Genomic DNA, 19,336 nt, shown 5'->3' on the forward strand with positions numbered 1-19,336 from the left:
CAGACAGAGTGGCTCAGCAGTGCCCTCATGTCTGGGATCTGCCCATATGCCTCTCAGCCAGGATCCTTCAACAGAGCCTAGCTCTAGGGAGCTCCTGGGTTTTTGCCCAGGTTTTACTATCACTTTGAACACTGTGGGAACCACAGAGAACACAGAATTGTTCAGTGCATCTTCTGGATGTAAAGCTAAATAGTGAGGGTAATGGAGTCTGTCGGTTTCTGGGAGAAGACGGAACAGTGACTGCTCTTTGTGCTCTCACTGAAAGAACGTTGGCAGATCAAGAAAGTAACTTCTCACCTGGGAATTTGTTTGTGTCAAGGAAGGTGGCATGAATTCTGACTTGTGCAGACAGACCAGGGTGACAACTTCTGGTGTGGGACAATTGTCTATATTCTGTCAATTGTGTTTTAAATAAATATGGATTGGCAAGTAGCCAGGCAGGAAGTATAGGCGGTGTAATTCCTTTAGCCACCCGGAGGGCTGCACTTCTGGGTTCTGAGGCCAGCGCATGTATCCCAGGTGCACATACATGAGTTGCCTGCCATCTGCATCACCAGCGTCTGGCGTAGAAGCCCCCGTGTGCAGGGGCAGGGCTTAGCATCACCCGTCGTCAGTGTCTGATGTAGGCACGTCTTTCCCCTCATGTACATGTGCTGGGAAACCTTTAAAAGTTAAAGGCACCATTCCCACACTCTCTTTCACCCCTTCTGTTCACCGTTTCCCCCGAGCTCCTCTGCACAGATCTTCAAGCTCATCTGCACAGATCTTCTTAATAAACTTATACACGTGGGTTTGTTTGTGTCTCTTGCTCTCTCCTCATCTCTGCAGGACATTTTAGGTGGGACAACCAGACAGGAAGTAGAGGCAGGCAATGAGAACAAGAATATTCTGGGAAGAAGGAAGTTCTTTCTGTAGTCCTATCCAGACACCAAAGAAGCAGGATGTGACCTGCTCCACTGAAAAAGGTACCGAACCATGTGGCTAACTTAGATAAAAATAATGGGTTAATGTAAGTTGCAAGAGTTAATAAGAAGCCTGCGCTAATGGGCCAATCAGTTTATCATTAATATAGGCCTCTGTGTGATTTTCTTTGTGACTTACTGGCTGTGGGAACTGAAACCCCAACAAGCAGGCTCTTGTGTTACAGTACAGAAGTCTCTAAAGGGCCCCACTTGCTGGATGCAGATTTAAACAACACAGCATTGCATGCCGTGGAGCTGGTTTTAACTGTTTGAGGTCCATTCATCTTTGCATTTCAGTTCCAGTGTTGACAGGTGACTATGTCCTGGTTTGCAGTTTCTGCAAAAGCAGAAGGCGACTCTGAATGTCCTGGGGATGGCATCATGGCAGAGTTCCCTTTATTCAATATGGCCCTGCTTGGTGGTATTGACAGATCTGGTGTAGGATCCCTAGGCAGCAGATCTTAGCTACCCCTGAAGTGTGAATATTTGGGAGGGAGAGGTCGAGTTTGAGAGCGCTAAGATACCTAGGTTGGGAATTTCTGGCGTTTTAAACACTGCTTTGCCCTTCAATGTGATTTATTTGATAAGGGATAATATTTGATGAAAGACAGAGTTTGCTGTCTTAGGAAGTATTCAAGGAGATTCATACTGAATGTCTTAAGTTTAGTAAATTCATCTGTGATGAGACATGGAGTTTATCTGAAGCCAAACACTAGGAATTGCATCTATGATCTATGCTCAACTACACAAATATCACGAATCTGACTGTGGCTGCCAATATTTATTCCACTTTAGACAGCTCTTCCACATTCCATCTGACCACAGGTGCGCAGTGTTCACTGGCCCGTAGTTCCCTGCGGAGACAAAGCAGGAGTTCTTGTGTGGTTCCCTTTCCTCTCATTCCAAGCTTTAGATAGGCTCATGGCCTCTGCTCGCACTGAGATACCAACAGTCCCTGGTTCTGAAGTCTCTGCAGGCTTCTGTCAGAGCACAAAGGCATCAGCCGAGGCCCAGTGTGTACAGGCCAGCTCTGAGCTCACATTCTCAGAGGTCCAGAAACAGGGAGACTCAGGAGTGTCCTAAATTCAAGTCCTCAGCCTGGCTGTCACCAGGAGCACAGTGTGCTCTTTGGAGCTATGTTTAACTGTTGTTATAGTTTTCGGGAAGACAGAGCCTCTCCCCAAATGTTTAATCTGCAAAACATCCCCAATAACCACAGTATAAAGCTGTCCAAACACAACTGTCTACCTGTTCAGGCACTGACTAGAGACTGTCTCTCACTTTATGCCAAGAAGTTACCCCAAATTTCAAAGTTATTTTTGTTTGACCAGTCTTTGGAACAATTCAAATTGCAGTAGTTGAGTTATTCTAAGGTAAATAATTCTCATTATCTCGCTGTTTCATCTGTAAAACATTAGAAACTCATATCGGAACCAAATTAAAATCTGTAATCAAATCCAGTGCAGAGGCCACATTGTCACAGCTGCTACAGCCCTTGTGGTGTCTGCCAGTGTGTCTCTCATGTGACTCTTACAGCAAGGGGCTTCTTAGGCAGCGCCCGATGTTTGTTCAGTTCACACTAAGGGCTAAGCGCAGTGAGTCAGTTCCCAGACAGTGTTGAGTACTTCAATGGATCCTGCAGCCATAAGGCTGAGATTGTGAGGCTGATAGTTTTAGTCGCTTCCTGGAAGTAGCCTGAGGAATGGCTATTCTAGTGCTCTGGTCATAAGAACTCCAGCAAATAAGGAAAACAATCCTCCACTGGGAAGGTCCTTGTGCCAAGATTATCACATGGGCACTGATTTGTTTTGTTTCCTATGAGCAACCCCAGGCCACCATATCCCCTTCTTGCCTGGATGTGTCTGGTGGGAGTTGAGTTACTTTCTGGACCACTCTGGATCCTGTTGGAACAAACAGGAAACACAAATTGTTCTCTGTTATAAAGAATAAAAATATTGTTAGAATTGGGCCAATTTAAGACCCTAAGAAACCAATGGAAATCAAACTGGAGTCAGTTTGTTTGATTTTCTGTTTCCTTTCCCTGCAGGGTTCTTATGAAGTCTGGCACGCATACCCAAGACACTCCTCTAACCGCATGTGAGCAATCTGTGTTTAATCTCAACATTTACTTCTAAGGTTCTTTTCTAATAAAATATGTTCAGACCCACCTTTTCTGCTTGTAACCACTTTATGCCCTGAGCCATTTCCCCAGCCCATCATGACCCCTATGCTCCCAGTGACATAAGATACACTGTTATGGCATGTCGTTTGTCATTGTGCAGAATGTACTTGAAATCACAGTGTTGGTATAAATAAGAGGGACTCTTTAATACTAGAAAAATGCTAAATTCCTAGGAAATTATTAAAGTTATAAGCATATATGCAACAACAGAAAACTCAAAGACATATAAAGCCAAAGTTAATTGAATTTTGGAGAGGAATAGTCAGTTTGCCTTTAATAACAACAGAATAACAAGGAAACCTGGGATGAGCACCAACCCAAGGTAACTGTGTCTGACAGACCCACGTAGCAACTGAGCACATTTCTAAAACATGTATAACAAATGCTTCAGGATAGACCAGCTATTAGACACACACAATGGCTCAAGAGCATGGTGAAACTTGGAAGGACCATGCAGGTTAATTGCCCCGTCCTACTGAGTTGTCACACGTGAGATTTTGGCAGGTCTGGCTACACATGTTGGATTGACCCTTACCTGTGGCAGAATGACCTGCTGGCCTGGTGTCAGAGGAATTACAAATAACCTCTACTAACCACAACTCCCCACTGGGCCACACCTGGCCTATCTCCAGAGTTAGCATGCAGGCTTAATCCATCCTTGTGTTACAGAAAGCTCTTGTCTTCTGCAAATCTTGTCTGAGAGTTTCCCATGGATACAAGGCCTAAGCAAAACTTGGACAGAGAAAATACGGAAAACTGTGGTACCTTATGAATCAGGTATTTGCATTTGTTTTTCTTTTTTTCTTTTTTTTCTTTTTTTTCGAGACAAGGTTTCTCTGTAGCTTTGGAGCCTGTCCTGGCACTAGCTCTTGTAGACCAGGCTGGCCTCGAACTCACAGAGATCCACCTGCCTCTGCCTCCCGAGTGCTGGGATTAAAGGTGTGCGCCACCACTGCCCCCAGCCGGTATTTGCATTTGTTATTGTACTTTTGGAAACTTCATTCAGTTTGTTTTGAGATATGGAAATCTACTAACTAAAGTGTAAACGTGGGAAAAATAAAAATGAGTAAGGACGAAGGGAAAGTACTTCAGTCCCCAGAGCCCAAGCGCCCTGCAGCTGCAAAAGCTAAGTTCATTCTCAAAGTGCTTCTGAGTCTTCATTTCAGGGATTCCTGTGAACCCACACACCTGCCCTGTGATACACGTGATACTTACCCTTGGGGACACTTCTGTGAGGCAGACTTGAACATGTTGAACACGTTTGAGACTCCCAACTGAGGTGAACCAATTTCTTTGCTTTGCAATATGTTTATGTTTGCTTCCTGGTGAGCCAGGACATTGCAACTGAATATTTATTACACTCCAGACCTCTTGTTTATCCCTCTGCTCACTCTAAGCTAGAAATCTGTAGTGCACAAACAGCAGAAATTCCAAGAGGGAAAATAAAGACCAAAATCCCAAACTCAAGAGGAAAAAAAAAATTAAGTAAAAATAAATAAATAAATAAAACCTATGGATAAAAGTGGCTGTAGAAAAGGAATATTAAATTATGCAAATGATAGTATGGGGCTTCCTGGTGTCTTGTGACTGGGAAGGGCCACACCCAGGCAGCTGAAGGTTTGTGTACTGGTTGCAGGTGTGTGGGGAGCACAGTGTTTGCAAAGCACAGAAATAAGTGCCTGAGTCTGTGGTCTGGCAGGAGGAAATGTAGAAAGAGCTCCGATATTCCCTAGTTACTGTCTTGGATGTCAGTCTACCCTGCTTTGTTCGAGAAGGACTGTAAAACAGGCTGATGAGGTGTCCCCCAGGACTTTGGTAAAACCACTGCACTTGGTTTGCAGAGGTGGAAAAGTTGCACTGCAGCTCTGTGCTCTCTCCCTCCTGCAGAACCAAGGACACAGGATTCTACTTCACTTATTGCCCTTTCATCCCTGATTAGAAACAGAGAAAGAGACACAGGTGGAGGTCACTGAGTATCCAGAGTCCTGAACCCTGCCCCCATATCCTTTGAGAAGGTGGGAGCTCTGCAGGACCTCTGAAACTGCTTCCTCACCCCTCCATGTGCTGAGCAGAATCATCTCTGTCCTCTGAATGTGGACAGCCAGACTCACAGCAAACCTGGGTGCACAGCAGCCCCAGCAGAGAGCACATGATGTTTGTCTGACTACTGGAGAAAGAAGCAAGTAACCTACTCCTGGGCTGTGGTGTGAGGATGGCTGTTGAAGAGTCCTTCCTTCCAGCCTTCTGACCCTTAAGCTCCTCCCAAAACAGACCTGGCTGAGAGTCTGGGTGGAGCACAGTGGAAGAGGGAAGAGGGCATTTTGAAATGACCCTGGGGTTGGGCGGAGTATGAAGTTCTCTGGAGAGGAGGAACATAGTTGTACTAACTAGAACCTATAGGCAGGATATGCACATGCTTAAATCAAGACACAGACATGTGTTCGGAATAAATTTTTACTGGTCTTTAAATTAATTTTGTAAAGTCATCCCAGACGTACAAATTAACTAGAATGGAAATGTTATGTACTCAATGATCCTTTAGTTTATTAATATGACAAATATGTGGATTGGAACAGTCCTGGAATAGCCACACTTTCTGATAAATGTTATTGATTTAAAAAAGGAGCCTGCAAGGGGGCACCCACCCACTGAGACAGTGGGGCTCATCTATTAGGAGATCACCAAGGCCAGCTAGACTGAGACTGAAATTGCATTGGAAAAAACCGGACTCACTGAATATGGTGGACAATGAGGGCTACTGAGAAGCCAAAGACAATGGCACTGAGTTTTGACCCTACTGCATGTACTGGCTTTGTGGGAGCCTAGCCGGTTTGGATGCTCACCTTCCTAGACCTGGATGGAGGGGGGAGGACCGTGGACTGCCCACAGGGCAGGGAACCCTGACTGCTCTTTGGACTGGAGAGGGAGGGGGGAGAAGAGTGGGACGTGGGGAGTGGGGGGAGGGGGAGGGAAAAGGGAGGCGGGGAGGAGGCAGAAATTTTTAATTAAAAAAATTTAATAATAATAATAAAGAAGAAAGGAGCCTGCTGAGGATGGAAGGCTCCTTAGTGCTACTTTGCTACACTGAAGAAGTGGATCTGTCTCAGGCTGGAGATTCATGGAAGAGATGGGCAGGTGTCAATGCAAGAATTCTTCCAACAACCTGAAAAGCAACATGATAACACCAGAATCCAACGAATATGCAACAGGAAGACTTGAACACCCTAATCCAGAAGAAGTAGAAAAATTGGCTTTAAACATAACGTAACATTATGAAAGTGATAGAGACCATTAAACAGGATGTGAAAAACTCCTTTAAAGAAATGAATGAGAAGACCAACAAAAAGTTAGAAGAAATTAATAAATCCCTCAAAGATACCCAAGACAAAGCAATCAAACAGGTAATGGAAACAGTTCAAGACTTGAAAACTGAAATGGAGGCTGTTATTATTTCTGCGGGGTTGGGAAGGAGACACGAGACACTCAGGGTCCCACGTGGGTAAACTTTAATGGGGGAGGGTAACAGACAAGGAATGGAGTGAAGAGACGAAAGGGGAAAAAGGGAGGGGCAGGTTGCGACGCCCTGCTTTTAAAGGGGCTCTGGGCGTCTGGGAGAAAATGTCCTGCGCATGCGTGGCTTTCCATTGTGCTGCTGGGATTCGTGGTCCACTGAGAGGCTGTATTCCCTGCACATGTGTGGCCTTGTCTCCAAAAGAACAGCAGAGGCAATGAAGAAAACACTAAGGGCCCACATAAAGAAAATGGAAAAAGTTCACATTAGAGACTTAACAGCACACCTTAAAGCTCTAGAAAAAAAAAAGAAGAAGACTCACCCTGGAGGAGCAGAAGACTGGAAATAATCAAACTGAGGGCTGAAATCAACAAAATAGAAACACAGTAAACAATCCAAAGAATCAATGAAACAAAGAGCTGGTTCTTTGAGAAAATCAACAAGATTGACAAACCCCTATCCAAACTAGGCAGAGAGAAAACATGCCTATTAACAAGATCAGAAATTAAAAGGGGAACATAACAACAGACACCGAGGAAATTCAGAGAATCATTAGGTCTTACTAGAAAAGCCTGTATGCCACAAAATTGGAAAATGTAAAGGAAATGAACATTTTTTGATAAGTATCATATACCAAAATTAAATCAAGACCAGGTGAACAATTTAAATATACTTATAAGTTGTGAGGAAATAGAAGTTGTCAGCAAAAAGTTCCCAACCAAAAAGAGCTCAGAACTAGAGCCTTTTAATCCAGAATTCTACCAGAACTTCCAAAAAGAGCAGATACCTATACTCCTTAACTTGTTTCACATAATAGAAACAGAAGAGTCACTGGCAAACTCTTTTTTTGAAGCTACAGTTACCCTGATACCAAAACTACACAAAGACTCAAACAAGAATGAGAATTACAGACCAATCTCATTTATGAACATTGATGCAAAAATTCTCAATAAAATACTGGCAAACCGGATCCAAGAACACATCAAAAAATTATCCATTATGATCAAGTAAGCTTCATCCCAGAGAGGCTGGTTCAACATATGAAAATCTATCAATGTAATCCATCATATAAATAAACTGAAAGAAATAAACCATATGATCATTTCATTAGATGCTGAAATAGCATTTGATAAAATCTAACACCCCTTTATGATAAAGGTTTATGGAGAGGTTAGGGTTACAAGGATCATACCTAAATGTAATAAAAGCAATACACAGCAAACCAACAGCTAACATCAAATTAAATGGAGAGAAACTCAAAGCCATTCCACTAAAATCAGGAACAAGACAAGGCTGTCACTCTCTCCATACCTCTTCAATATAGTGCTTAAAGTTCTAGCAATGGCAATAAGACAACATATGATTGTGTACATCAGTGACCCCAAAAACTCTTTTAAAGAACTCCTACACCTGATAAATACCTTCAGTGATGTGGCAGGATACAAGATAAACTTTAAAAATCAGTAACCCTCCTATACACAAAGGATAAAGAAGTAGAGAGGGAAATCAGGGAAACATCACCTTTCATGATAGCCACAAATAGCATAAAGTATCTTGGGGTAACTCTAACCAAGGAAGTGAAAGATCTATTTGACAAGAACTTTAAGGTTTTGAAGAAAGAAACTGAAGAGGGCATGAGAAAATGGAAGGAGCTCCCATGCCCTTGGATTGGGAAGACCAACATAGTTAAAATGGCAATTCTACCAAAGGCAATCTACAGGTTCAATGCAATCCCCATGAAAATCCCAACAAAATTCTTCACAGACCTTGAGAGAACAACAATCAACTTTATATGGAAAAAAAATCTAGGGTAGCTAAAACAATCCTATACAATAAAAGTACTTCTGGAGGCATTACTATCCCTGACTTCAAACTCTATTACAGAGCTACAGTAATGAAAACAGCTTGGTATTGGCATAAAAACAGAGATGTTGGCCAATGGAATCTAATCGAAGAACCAGATATTAATCCACAAACCTATGAACAACTGATTTTCGACAAAGGAACTAAAATTATACAATGGAAGAAAGAAAGCATATTCAACAAATGGTGCTAGCATAACTGGATATCAACCTGTAGAAGAATGAGAATAGATCCATATCTATCACCATGCACAAAACACCAATCCAAATAGATTGAAGACCTCAATATAAATCTGACCACACTGAACCTGATAAAAGAGAAAGGGGAAGTAGACTGCAACACATGGGCACAGGAGACCACTTCCTATGTATAACCCCAGTAGCACAGACAATAAGAGCAACAATGAATAAATGGGACCTCCTGAAACTAAGAAGCTTCTGACATGGTCATCAAGACAAAAAGGCAACCTACTGAATGGGAGAAGATCTTAACCAACCCCACATTAGACAAAGGTCTGATCTCCAAAATATATAAAGAACTCAAGAAACTAGACATTAAAATTCTAAATAACCCAATTAAAATGGGGCACTGAACTGAACAGAAGAAGTTCAAATGGCCCAAAGATACTTAAGGTCATGTTCAACTTTCTTAGTGATCAGGAAAATGCAAATAAAATCAACTTTGAGACACCATCTTACACCTGTCAGAATGGCTAAAATCAAAAACACCAATGATAACCTATGCTGGAGAGGATGTGGAGTAAGGGGAACACTCATCCATTGCTGGTGAGAATGCAAACTTGTGCAACCACTTTGGAAATCAATGTGGCAGTTTCCCAGGAAACTGGGAGTCGATCTACCTCAGGATACAGCAATACCACTCTTGGGAATATACCCAAAAGATGCCCAATCATACTACAAAAGCATCTGTTCAACTATGTTCATAGCAGCACTATTTGTAATAGCCAGAACCTGGAAACAACCTAGATGCCCCTCAATGAAAAAATGGATTAAGAAAGTGTGGCAATATACATATTAGAGTACTACTCAGCAGTAAAAAACAATGATATCTTGCATTTTACATGCAAATGGATGGAAATAAAAAACACTATCCCGAATGAGATAACCCAGACTCAAAAAGATGAATATGGTATGTACTCACTCATTAGTGGACTCTAGCCATAAACAAAAGACATTGATCCCAGAGAAGCCAAATAATAAGGTGAACCCAAAGAAAAACATATATAGATTCTCATGGAAATTGGAAGCAGACAAGATCGCAGGGCAAAAGTTGGGAGCATGGGGGTGGGGTGGGGTAGTGGGAAGAGGAGAAGGGGAGAAGGGAGAAGGGGAGGATTGGGAAGAATTTGAGGACATGGTATGGTTGAGATGGAGGAAGCTCAGATATTGGAGCAGGGAAGAAGATATCTTAATTAAAGGAGCCATTTTAGGATTGGCAAGAGACTCGGCTCTAGAGGGGATCCCAAGTGTCCATGGGGATGTCCCCAGCTAGGTCCTTGGGCAGTAGAGGAGAGGGTGCCTGAACTGGCCTTGTCCCATAGTCACACTAATGAATATCTTGAATATCACCATAGAATCTATACCCAGTGATGGGTGGGGATAGAGACAGAGACCCACATCAGAGCACTAGACTGAGCTCCCAAGGGCTATTTGAAAAGCAGAAGGAGGGAGAAGATGAGAAAGGAAGTCAGGACCGCGAGGGGCTGGTCCTCCCACTGAGACAGTGTGCCTGGTCTAATGGGAGCTCACTAAAGCTAGCTGGACTGGGACTGAATGAGTGTGTGATCAAACCGGACTCTCTGAATGTGGCTGATAATGGGGACTGACTGAGAAGCCAATGGTAATGGCACTGGGATTTGATTTTGCAGCATGTACTGGCGTTTTGGGATCCTAGTCTGTTTGGATACACACCTTCCTAGGCCTGGAGGGGAGAAGGCCTTGAACTTCCCACAGAGCAGGGTACCTTGCCCTCTCTTAGGACTGGAGGAGGAGGGGGGAGGAGGGGGGGAGCAGGAGAGAAATGGGAGGCGGAGAGAAAGTGGAAATTTTGAATGATATTATTTATAAAGCAAAAAATATATTAAAAAACGAAATCCTAGTACATTCATTGTTTTCCCAGAGTGAACTTTGTTGGAATCCTGCCTCCGTTTGTTATTGGGACATGACAGGACAGTAGAGGTTGTTGCCCTTGAGAAGGAATTTTAGCAACAAGGTTGTATCTTGAGAAAGTTTTTTTTTATCCTATTTAAATCAGGAATGAGACAGGAATGTTCATGTTCCCCGCTCCTTTTTAATACAATGCCTGAAGTATTAGAAGAATAAGACAAGAGAAATTTAATGGATACAAACAGGAAATGGAAGTCAAATTATCTCTATGTGCAGATGATAAGATATTATACATAAGAGATCCCAGGAATTCTGCTGCAAGAGTTCTAGAAACAACAATTTCAGTAAGTAGGATATATAATAACCTTGGAGAAAAATCAATAGCCTTTCTTTATACCAACATGCATTGAGAATAGTATCATGAAACTTAGTAACTTCACATAAAATGAAACATATGGAAATGGACCTAACCAAGGAGGTGAAAGACTTATTTTTTTTTTTTTTTTGGTTTTTCGAGACAGGGTTTCTCTGTGGTTTTGGAGCCTGTCCTGGAACTAGCTCTTGTAGACCAGGCTGGTCTCGAACTCACAGAGATCTGCCTGCCTCTGCCTCCCAAGTGCTGGGATTAAAGGCGTGCGCCACCACCTCCCAGCCAGTGAAAGCATTTCTAAGAAACAAACAAACAAACACATTTCTTAAGGAAGTTACCATTCCAGATTTCAAGACATACTGCAGAGTTATGGTAATAAGAACAGTATCGATGCAGAAAAGGCATTTGACAAAACCCAAAATCTTTTCATGACAAATGTCCTGGAGAGACCAGGGATACCGGGATCTACGTGGAATAGGAGACGGAGAGATTGTAAGAGTCTGAGGTGTGTTGCAGGAGGCTGCTCATTTGTTCCCTGCCACTTAGACCCAAGATAATCACACAGAAACTCTATTATTTAAATCACTGCTTGGCCCATTTGCTCTAGCTTCTTATTGGCTAACTCTTACATTTTAATTTAACCCATTTCTATTAATCTATGTAATTAATTAAGCCATGTGGCTGTGTCTTACAGGCTAAAGTTTTGGCATCTGTCTCCAGTGACGCCACATGACTTCTCTCTCACTCTGCCTCCTTTTCCCCTGCATTCAGTTTAGTTTTCCCTATCAACATTCCAAGACAGTTTTCTTTATTAATTAACTAACTGTATTCACAGCATACAGAGGGGAATCCCACATCACCTCCCTTTTCTGTTTAAATAAAAAGGAAGGTTTTAACTTTAACATAGTAAAATTATATATAACAAAACAGGTATCAATCAAGAATTATAGTTACAATATTTATATCTACTTTATCTGTTATATAACTAAGGAAAACTATAACTATCAATTCTTCAACTTCATCAAAGACTCCAGAAGTATATAATAATACCGAAGTAAACAATAAGTTCATTGTAAGCAGTTTGCAAAAACTCTAGAATTAACAGCGACATCTCACTGCCTGGACAGTCACCCAAAGTTCCATCTTCAGCCTCTAGGCCCATAATATCTGGAAGACTTTTCCATGAAGCAGAAAATTTCAAAGACAGTTCCACTATATTGACAGTTCATCAGTCACTTTTTCTGTGTCCTGTAGAATGTCTAGCAGACTCATTCATGAAGCAGGAACCTTGAAGGATCGTTTTACCTTTAGGTAAGTTCAGCAGTCATTTCTTTGTGGGTCCTGCATGTCCTGTTCATCCAACATACCATCAAGCAGCCCAAGCAAGAATAGTTTCTTGCCAAAATGGCTAACAAACTCTATAAGGAACCTCTTTGATGCCCATTTTCCTCTTGAAGTTATTGGTACTGCCAGGAGCAGTTGTGTCTCATTGTCATGAAAGGTCCTAAGGTATTAAAACATTTAAATGCCATGTTCTGAAGGTCTCTGAAAGATTTGAAGAATACCTATCTAAATGAAATATGTCTCTGTATGTCTAGAAAATCTAACTAACATGACTATGAGTTTGACTATTATAGATGATTATCTGTTAACCTATAGTTCTTAATTATACATCACATTTTTAAAAGTGATGAACAAACACAATACCTTAATCAAGATCAGAAGTATATATAAACAGTATAACAAAATTGACCTTAAATTTGTATCAATAAACCAAGATCCATACCAATGCAAAGTATCTATTTCTATAGCAGAGGTGGTAGATGATGCCAAGGAGACAGAGTTTTCAGTCACAATCAGGCTGGTGCACATGCAGATTCACAGTGTCTCTGACAGCATTGAGAAGACCTACACACATTCAAAACAGGCACAATACCAGCATGGAGAAGGAGAAGTGAGCACAAAGTACCACCTCTAACCAAGAAATTATTTGTAATTGGTAGTTTCTGGGAGAGGGGAATCAGATTCTTTCATTGAAGTAACTCTGGGTGTTTAACTACATCAGGGCAGGCTGCATATTCAACACAAAGTAGACTACAGCTGATTTTCTTTTGTTCTTTTTTTTATTTTTTAATGCTTTTTGTTTTTTTTTTTTTTAATTTGGGATCTGTTTTTTTTTTTTTTTCTTTTGAGAAAGAATATGAAATGGGATGGTAGGAAGTGGGGTTTTCTGGGAGGAGTTGAAGGAGGAAAATGAACATGACCAAAATATATTGTATGAAAAATTTTAAAAATAAAATTTTAAAGAGCCTAAATAGAAAACTTTTTAAACCTTTGACTCACTTTCCCTGATCTTCCTAAATAGATGCTCCCTTCTACTTTTTACTATTTCTCGAGTGACAACATCAATACTCTCTGGAATGAACTGATTTGCATTTCTATTTAGTGCTAGTTTCCCCAGAGTTTGTTTTATATTGTAGCTTCTCACTGCTATGTTAGAGTTTAAGGTGAGAGTGATGGTTTCTTGAACTTCCTATAATCTAACTACAAAACTTTCTTTATGTCTTTTTCTTTCATGCATAAACTATGGGGAAACACATGAAATAAAAGTAGGACATTTAGGAATATGAAAGAGAAAAAATGTATAAAGGGAAGTAATAATAGTAACAGATGTGTAAATTAGATCAAATCACATTAAATGCATATGTAGAATGTCATAACGAAAGCCCTTACTTTGTATCATTAATATGTCAATAAATGTGTTAAAAAAGGAAATGTATACTACCCTCCAAAGATTTCAAACTTTGTATTTTGAGTTAATCCATCTCTTATTAAAAACAACATTGCTTCTAAATCTTGGAATTTATTAACATGTTAATACTTGACATAAAGCAGAGTTGTAATAATTTAGTTTGGGAATATGTGTTAGGTATATATTAGTGTCAAATATTTAGCTGATGAATTATGATTATGGGTAGTATTCCATACTATATCTCATATCCTTCTTATATACAAATATGTATGTTTGATTATATTTGTATGCATGCTGTGTGTGCACATGTGTGAAGGCTTACGTATGTGTGTGTTTTTCATATGAATTTTACATCACAAGCATCCACCACTAGTCACAGCCTTTTTATGTGGGCACAAACTCAGAAGTTCATGTTTACTGACTGAGAACCCTGGTCTCAAAGCTTATATTATTTGTTTTTCTTTGAGAAAGGATTAGCTCTGACTGGCCTAGAACTTGCTATGTAGATTGGCTGGCCATCCTCCTGCCTGTACCTTCTGAGTGCTGGGATTAAATGACTGTGCCACCATGCCTGGCACAGTTCATGTTGTTTAGGACAAATTTAGAGTTATATAATGATAAAACAAAGGAAGAATAGAGGTTTTTCATAAAGGATAAATTCTCAGAATTGGATGTCATATGCTTAATCTTGTATCAACTTGACTAGATTAAAGGATGTTGAGATAGTTGTTAAAACAAGATTTTAGATTGTGTCTGTGAGGGTATTTCTGCATGAAATGAATTTAATAATGTACCATTTGAACAATGTGAGCAGACATTATATAAACCATAAAGAACTGACTAGAAAATTGATGAACGAACATTGACTATTATCTCTAGTAGACATGGGTTATCTCTCACCCATACTGTTCTTGGCTATGAGTGCTCTGGGTTCGTGGGTTTTTGGATGACAAGTTAACCTATCAACTTCCTCGGGTGACAAGCTTGTGGCTGGTATTTTATGAAACTTCTTGGTCTCTAAAATCTTAAGAGTCAAATCTATCTATATATTACTAATATGTTCTTATGGTTCTGTGTTTCTTGATTATTCTAGACAACAGACCATTTTTAATGCATGAATTTTTAGTTTATCAAGGAAAAGACTTACTCATGAATTTTATAATTATTCACAGACCTAAGGATCATGTTTGTCCATATTATTGAACATTCACTTTGAATGGACTTCTACAAATCTGTATTCTACATGAGGAGAATACATATGTATGTGTTCTTATATAGGTGCATGAATATTCTAACAATATACTCTGATAGACTTTAAAGTTTATATGTTATTTTAGAATTTTATATTTTGTTGTAAATATATCTAAATCAATATTAACAATCTATACATTGGTCAAATATATATGTATTTCTACATAGTAAACACATATAAATGTAACACTGGAAAAATGGCATTGAAATATCTACTTCCTTTAAGTAAATAAACTAAATAAATGAATAATATGATAATAATCCATTTTGTAATTCTCAAATGAGAATAGAATTTGTCACTACAGAAGAAAATGATAAGAAAGAGAAAACAGTCTTATATAGACACACACGTTTGGGATGCAGCCTATGAAAGAGAAGACAGCCTTATCTAGACACACAGCTGTTTGGGACACAGCCTATGAAAGAAAAGACAGCCTTATCTAGACACACAGCTGTTTGGGACACAGCCTATGAAAGAGAAGACAGCCTTATCTAGACACACAGCTGTTTGGGACACAGCCTATGAAAGAGGAGACAGCCTTATCTAGACACAGCTGTTTGGGATGCAGCCTATGAAAGTCCTTGAAAACTGCAGAGTAGATGTGGACAAGACAGGGATCATAGAATTGCACAGCATTAAAACTTTTAATCACAGTGGAAGACATTCTATGGACCAGTGAGTGAGCAGGTTAAGAGTCAGGACCATAGCAGAAGCCAAATCAAGTGACAGTCGCTGTAAATGTGTGACATGTGGTTTACAGAAACAAAATACTGAGCGACCCTGTGTGAGCTACAGCAGGACTCACCTTCACCTCCAGTTCCTGATGTAGTTCTGAGCAGAGTAGGCATGCTCACACGGGCACAGAAGAGCATTAGGAGGTGGGCGATGTAGAGGGCAGGGAGTAGGATCCAGGGTCTCAGCAAATGGTGACAGAACATTCAGGCACTGTCTAATAACCACAGAAGACCATCACACCATTCAGTCAGAGGGCGTAAGAGGTGAAGATAAGACGGGGTGCTGGGGTTGTGGAAAATGTTTCCTCACATATTCTGTAGTCGAGAAGGACGTTGCCAACATCAGGACCACCAGGGCAGAACATGCAGGGGAAGAAAAAATGCTCAGTTTACATCCTGGTCTACTGGTCTCTCCAGTTTCTCTGCAGAGTCTGGCTCTAGTAAGATTATGAAAAGAGTGAACCTGGATGATGAAGTTTACTGGGGTTGAATAACTGTAGTGCGAGGTAGCACAGTTAAGGAGGAAGCACAGATTTGTGGGGAAAGAATGGAACCCAAAATAACCTGCAAAGGAAGAAAGGTGGAGGGTCAATCTGTATATTCATTCTTATCTCAGTGGGTTCCTAAATGCATCGCTCAGCTAAACTCAGGAGGTCAATGATAAGAACACAAGCTAATATTTATTGTTGACTCAGAAATAGGGTTTGTTGTTCCGTTTGGCTCCCCCATCATAAGACAGTGTTTGTCTTACTGCCCTGTGTACATGCACACAAACTTTTTCTCTTAATGAGAGGCATCCTCTCCTCACACTTTCTTGTATAGTAGAGAAAATATAGAATGTTGATAAAGCTTAGCTTAATGTTTTGTTTAAACCTGGGCTTTATTAAAATACTGGTCTCTCTTCCTTGTTCAGAATTATCAGAGCACCCGAGTATAACTCAATGTGAGGCATGACAGCAGATGCATCCTTGGGTTCAAGGTCAGATGATGAAATGGGAGAATTTCCACAGAGAGGAAGGACGTCGTGCACATGGCATTTCCTAACTGGGATTGCATCCTCATGCAGTATGTACTGAGGACATGGAAGGAGTGACTCTCAGGGCCTCACTGGGAGTCTTCTTACATCTCAGCCTCTTAAGCAGCCTCATGAAGTGAATGTTGGTGGGAGTTAGGTTGAACTCTGCAACATGAACCAAGAAGAGCCTCAGTTGTGAAGGCTGGGGTAGATTCATAGATAAAACATTGTATGTCTTTATTTGGGTCCTAATTGTGTGAGAGAGAAACACAAAATCCATGAGGATTTTAAAAATTTAGTTTTGTAATGTATCTAGATGATAAATAACTGTAATTAGGGTTTTCCTGGACGTGTTTGCTGTGAGAGTTCCTGCACTCTGAAGGGCTAATGAGCCTTTATAGCTGAGCACTAAGTTTATCGATCTCAGTGTTGATTCTATCAAACACTGAGTTCCACTGTACTGTGCTTCAGAATAATTTAATTCATGATCTTCCAGGTGTCTATGATTTGTTTCTGTTCTTGTTAAAGCTAAGGCAACACTACTGAGAGAAGACCCACAGCCCTCCCTCACAGGGCCACTCCCCTCAGCCTCCTGCACCCTTGGTTTGTGTGCAGCTTCCCCTGCAGTCTCCCTCCCTGTGTCACTCACAGCACAGTGGTACAGGGCAGAGTCCCACAGCTGCACTGAGGACCTCTGCGTGGGGAAGGAGCTACTGCTCTCATGGAGAGTGGCATGGAACCCTTGGTGCTCTGTTCTCTTGTTGTCTGTGGAGCTTCTTAGGAGTAGATGAGGGGCTTTGTTGAGATATTGCATGTACCATAAAAGCAGAGGATCTAAATAAGGAGTCTGATAGGTGCAGCTCAGGATCAGAGATGCCCCCACTGTGAGAGTCACTGGACCTTCTGTCTGAGTTATGGATTCTCCATTATTCTTCTCTAGAAAGAAAGATTGCTTTGTTATAGGCTAAGAATTCATTTTAACTTTAGGAAAAATGGACCGTCATTAATACTTATAAGACAGTGTTACTTACTGAACATCAAGAAGATCATGATATTGGAACAGATGAAAGAAAACATGCTGGTAAAAGGAAATGATTCTTGCTTCATGCAGTTCACCTTATTTTACAGGGATGGGCTCCAGAAAGATTTTCTAGAAACTGTTCTCTCACAGGCAAAACCTCTATAAAACAGGAGTCTTTTGTGTGTGTGACTAAAGAGGAAATAGGCGTGTTCAACTAAGATGCTCCCAATGCAAGTGAAACCACATCTCGGACAGTGCTGATCTCTGGTGGTTTCCATGCAAACTGCACCAAAGCCTCCTCTACCATCGTCTTTAATTCTATGGTGGACACTGCCAGCAGGTGGTGTGTCCCCAAACTCCTAGTGGATGGCTGAACGTAATGTAGTATATGCTGTTTTTATAAACACACACACACACACACACACACACACACGAGCAATGATTTATCTTTATGATAGGATTAGAGGATTAAATTTTTCCATTTAGTACTTTAGTTTTTTTGCCTACTATTTTCTAATAAGAAACAATAAATAGTTATTAAAAGTTAAGAGCCTTTCCATCATGATGAGTACAGTATTCTCTGCTAATGACACTGAATTCCTAACCTGAAAGTTGGTTCTAGAGCATCCACAGCTAAGAATTCACTTTCCTCTGGTGTTAATACAAAATATTCTGACACTCATTGTATCTTTTGGAAACAGAATTTCAGGATGTTTAAAAATGTCCCACTATTAATACAATTCAGAAATATTTTCACATAAAAGGTGGAAAACTGTCTGTCTTTGTGGTCTCAGGTTTGTGTGCAGGCAGCAGATGCCTGGGGAGCACTGTGCACTTGCTGCACAGAAGTATGTGGCTGAGTCCCCAGGATGGGCAGCTGTGATGTTCAGGGAGAGACGTTTTTCCTCCTTATTCAGTAGGACAGTGAGTCTTTGTTCTTCTTTTCTGTCCACATTTGAAAGAACATTCATAAGGAACTGGAGAGCTGACTCAGGCTCTTGCTTGTACCAGTAGAAGTAATAATTTGTACTGTCTGTGTAGGTGCAGTTGATAACTGCACTGCCTCCCTCCTGGACACTCAGGAGAGAAGGCTGCTCCAGCTGCTCTCCTCTGCTCACACCTGTGCATAAAGAAAGAGCAAGAAGGCCATCAGGATACCATTCCCCAGACTTTGTTTTTCTTCCCATGGTGATTTCAGGAACCCTGGAGGAACCAGTCTGCTCCTCAGACTGATAATGAACATTGCCAAATGCCTTGTTTCCCCAAAGCTCTCACTCACAGTTCAGCTGCAGCCACAAGCACAGGACAAAAGGTCCAGTCAGGGTCTTCATTGTTCTCCTTGGGCACTGTGACTTTCAGCCAGGCAAGATGGTTCTGTGGTCAGCTCCCCTCCTCTGTCCTCCACAGCACTGTAGGTTCCTCAGTTGTGTGCACAGATGGCTGCTGACTACAGCTGCTCTTCCAGAAGTCAACCAAAAAGTCCCTTTATAAGTTTGCAGCAATGGAGATGCCCTGCCATCTTGTGGACAGATCCTGTCTGCTGCACCA

At 41.0% G+C, this 19,336-nt stretch overlaps 1 gene segment (V, D, J or C); it reads right to left on the reverse strand.

Moving 5' to 3' along the window:
* The window catches only part of LOC130885019 (T-cell receptor alpha chain constant-like), a 463,384-nt gene extending 444,265 nt beyond the window's left edge, over window positions 1–19,119 (reverse strand). The window contains 2 exon segments of the C gene segment in view: window positions 18,624–18,908; window positions 19,068–19,119. Coding sequence covers window positions 18,624–18,908; window positions 19,068–19,119 — 337 coding nt within the window.
* Between the last annotated feature and the right edge of the window lie 217 nt (window positions 19,120–19,336).

This window comes from Chionomys nivalis, chromosome 12, assembly GCF_950005125.1.
Source record: "Chionomys nivalis chromosome 12, mChiNiv1.1, whole genome shotgun sequence".
NCBI lineage: Eukaryota > Metazoa > Chordata > Mammalia > Rodentia > Cricetidae > Chionomys > Chionomys nivalis.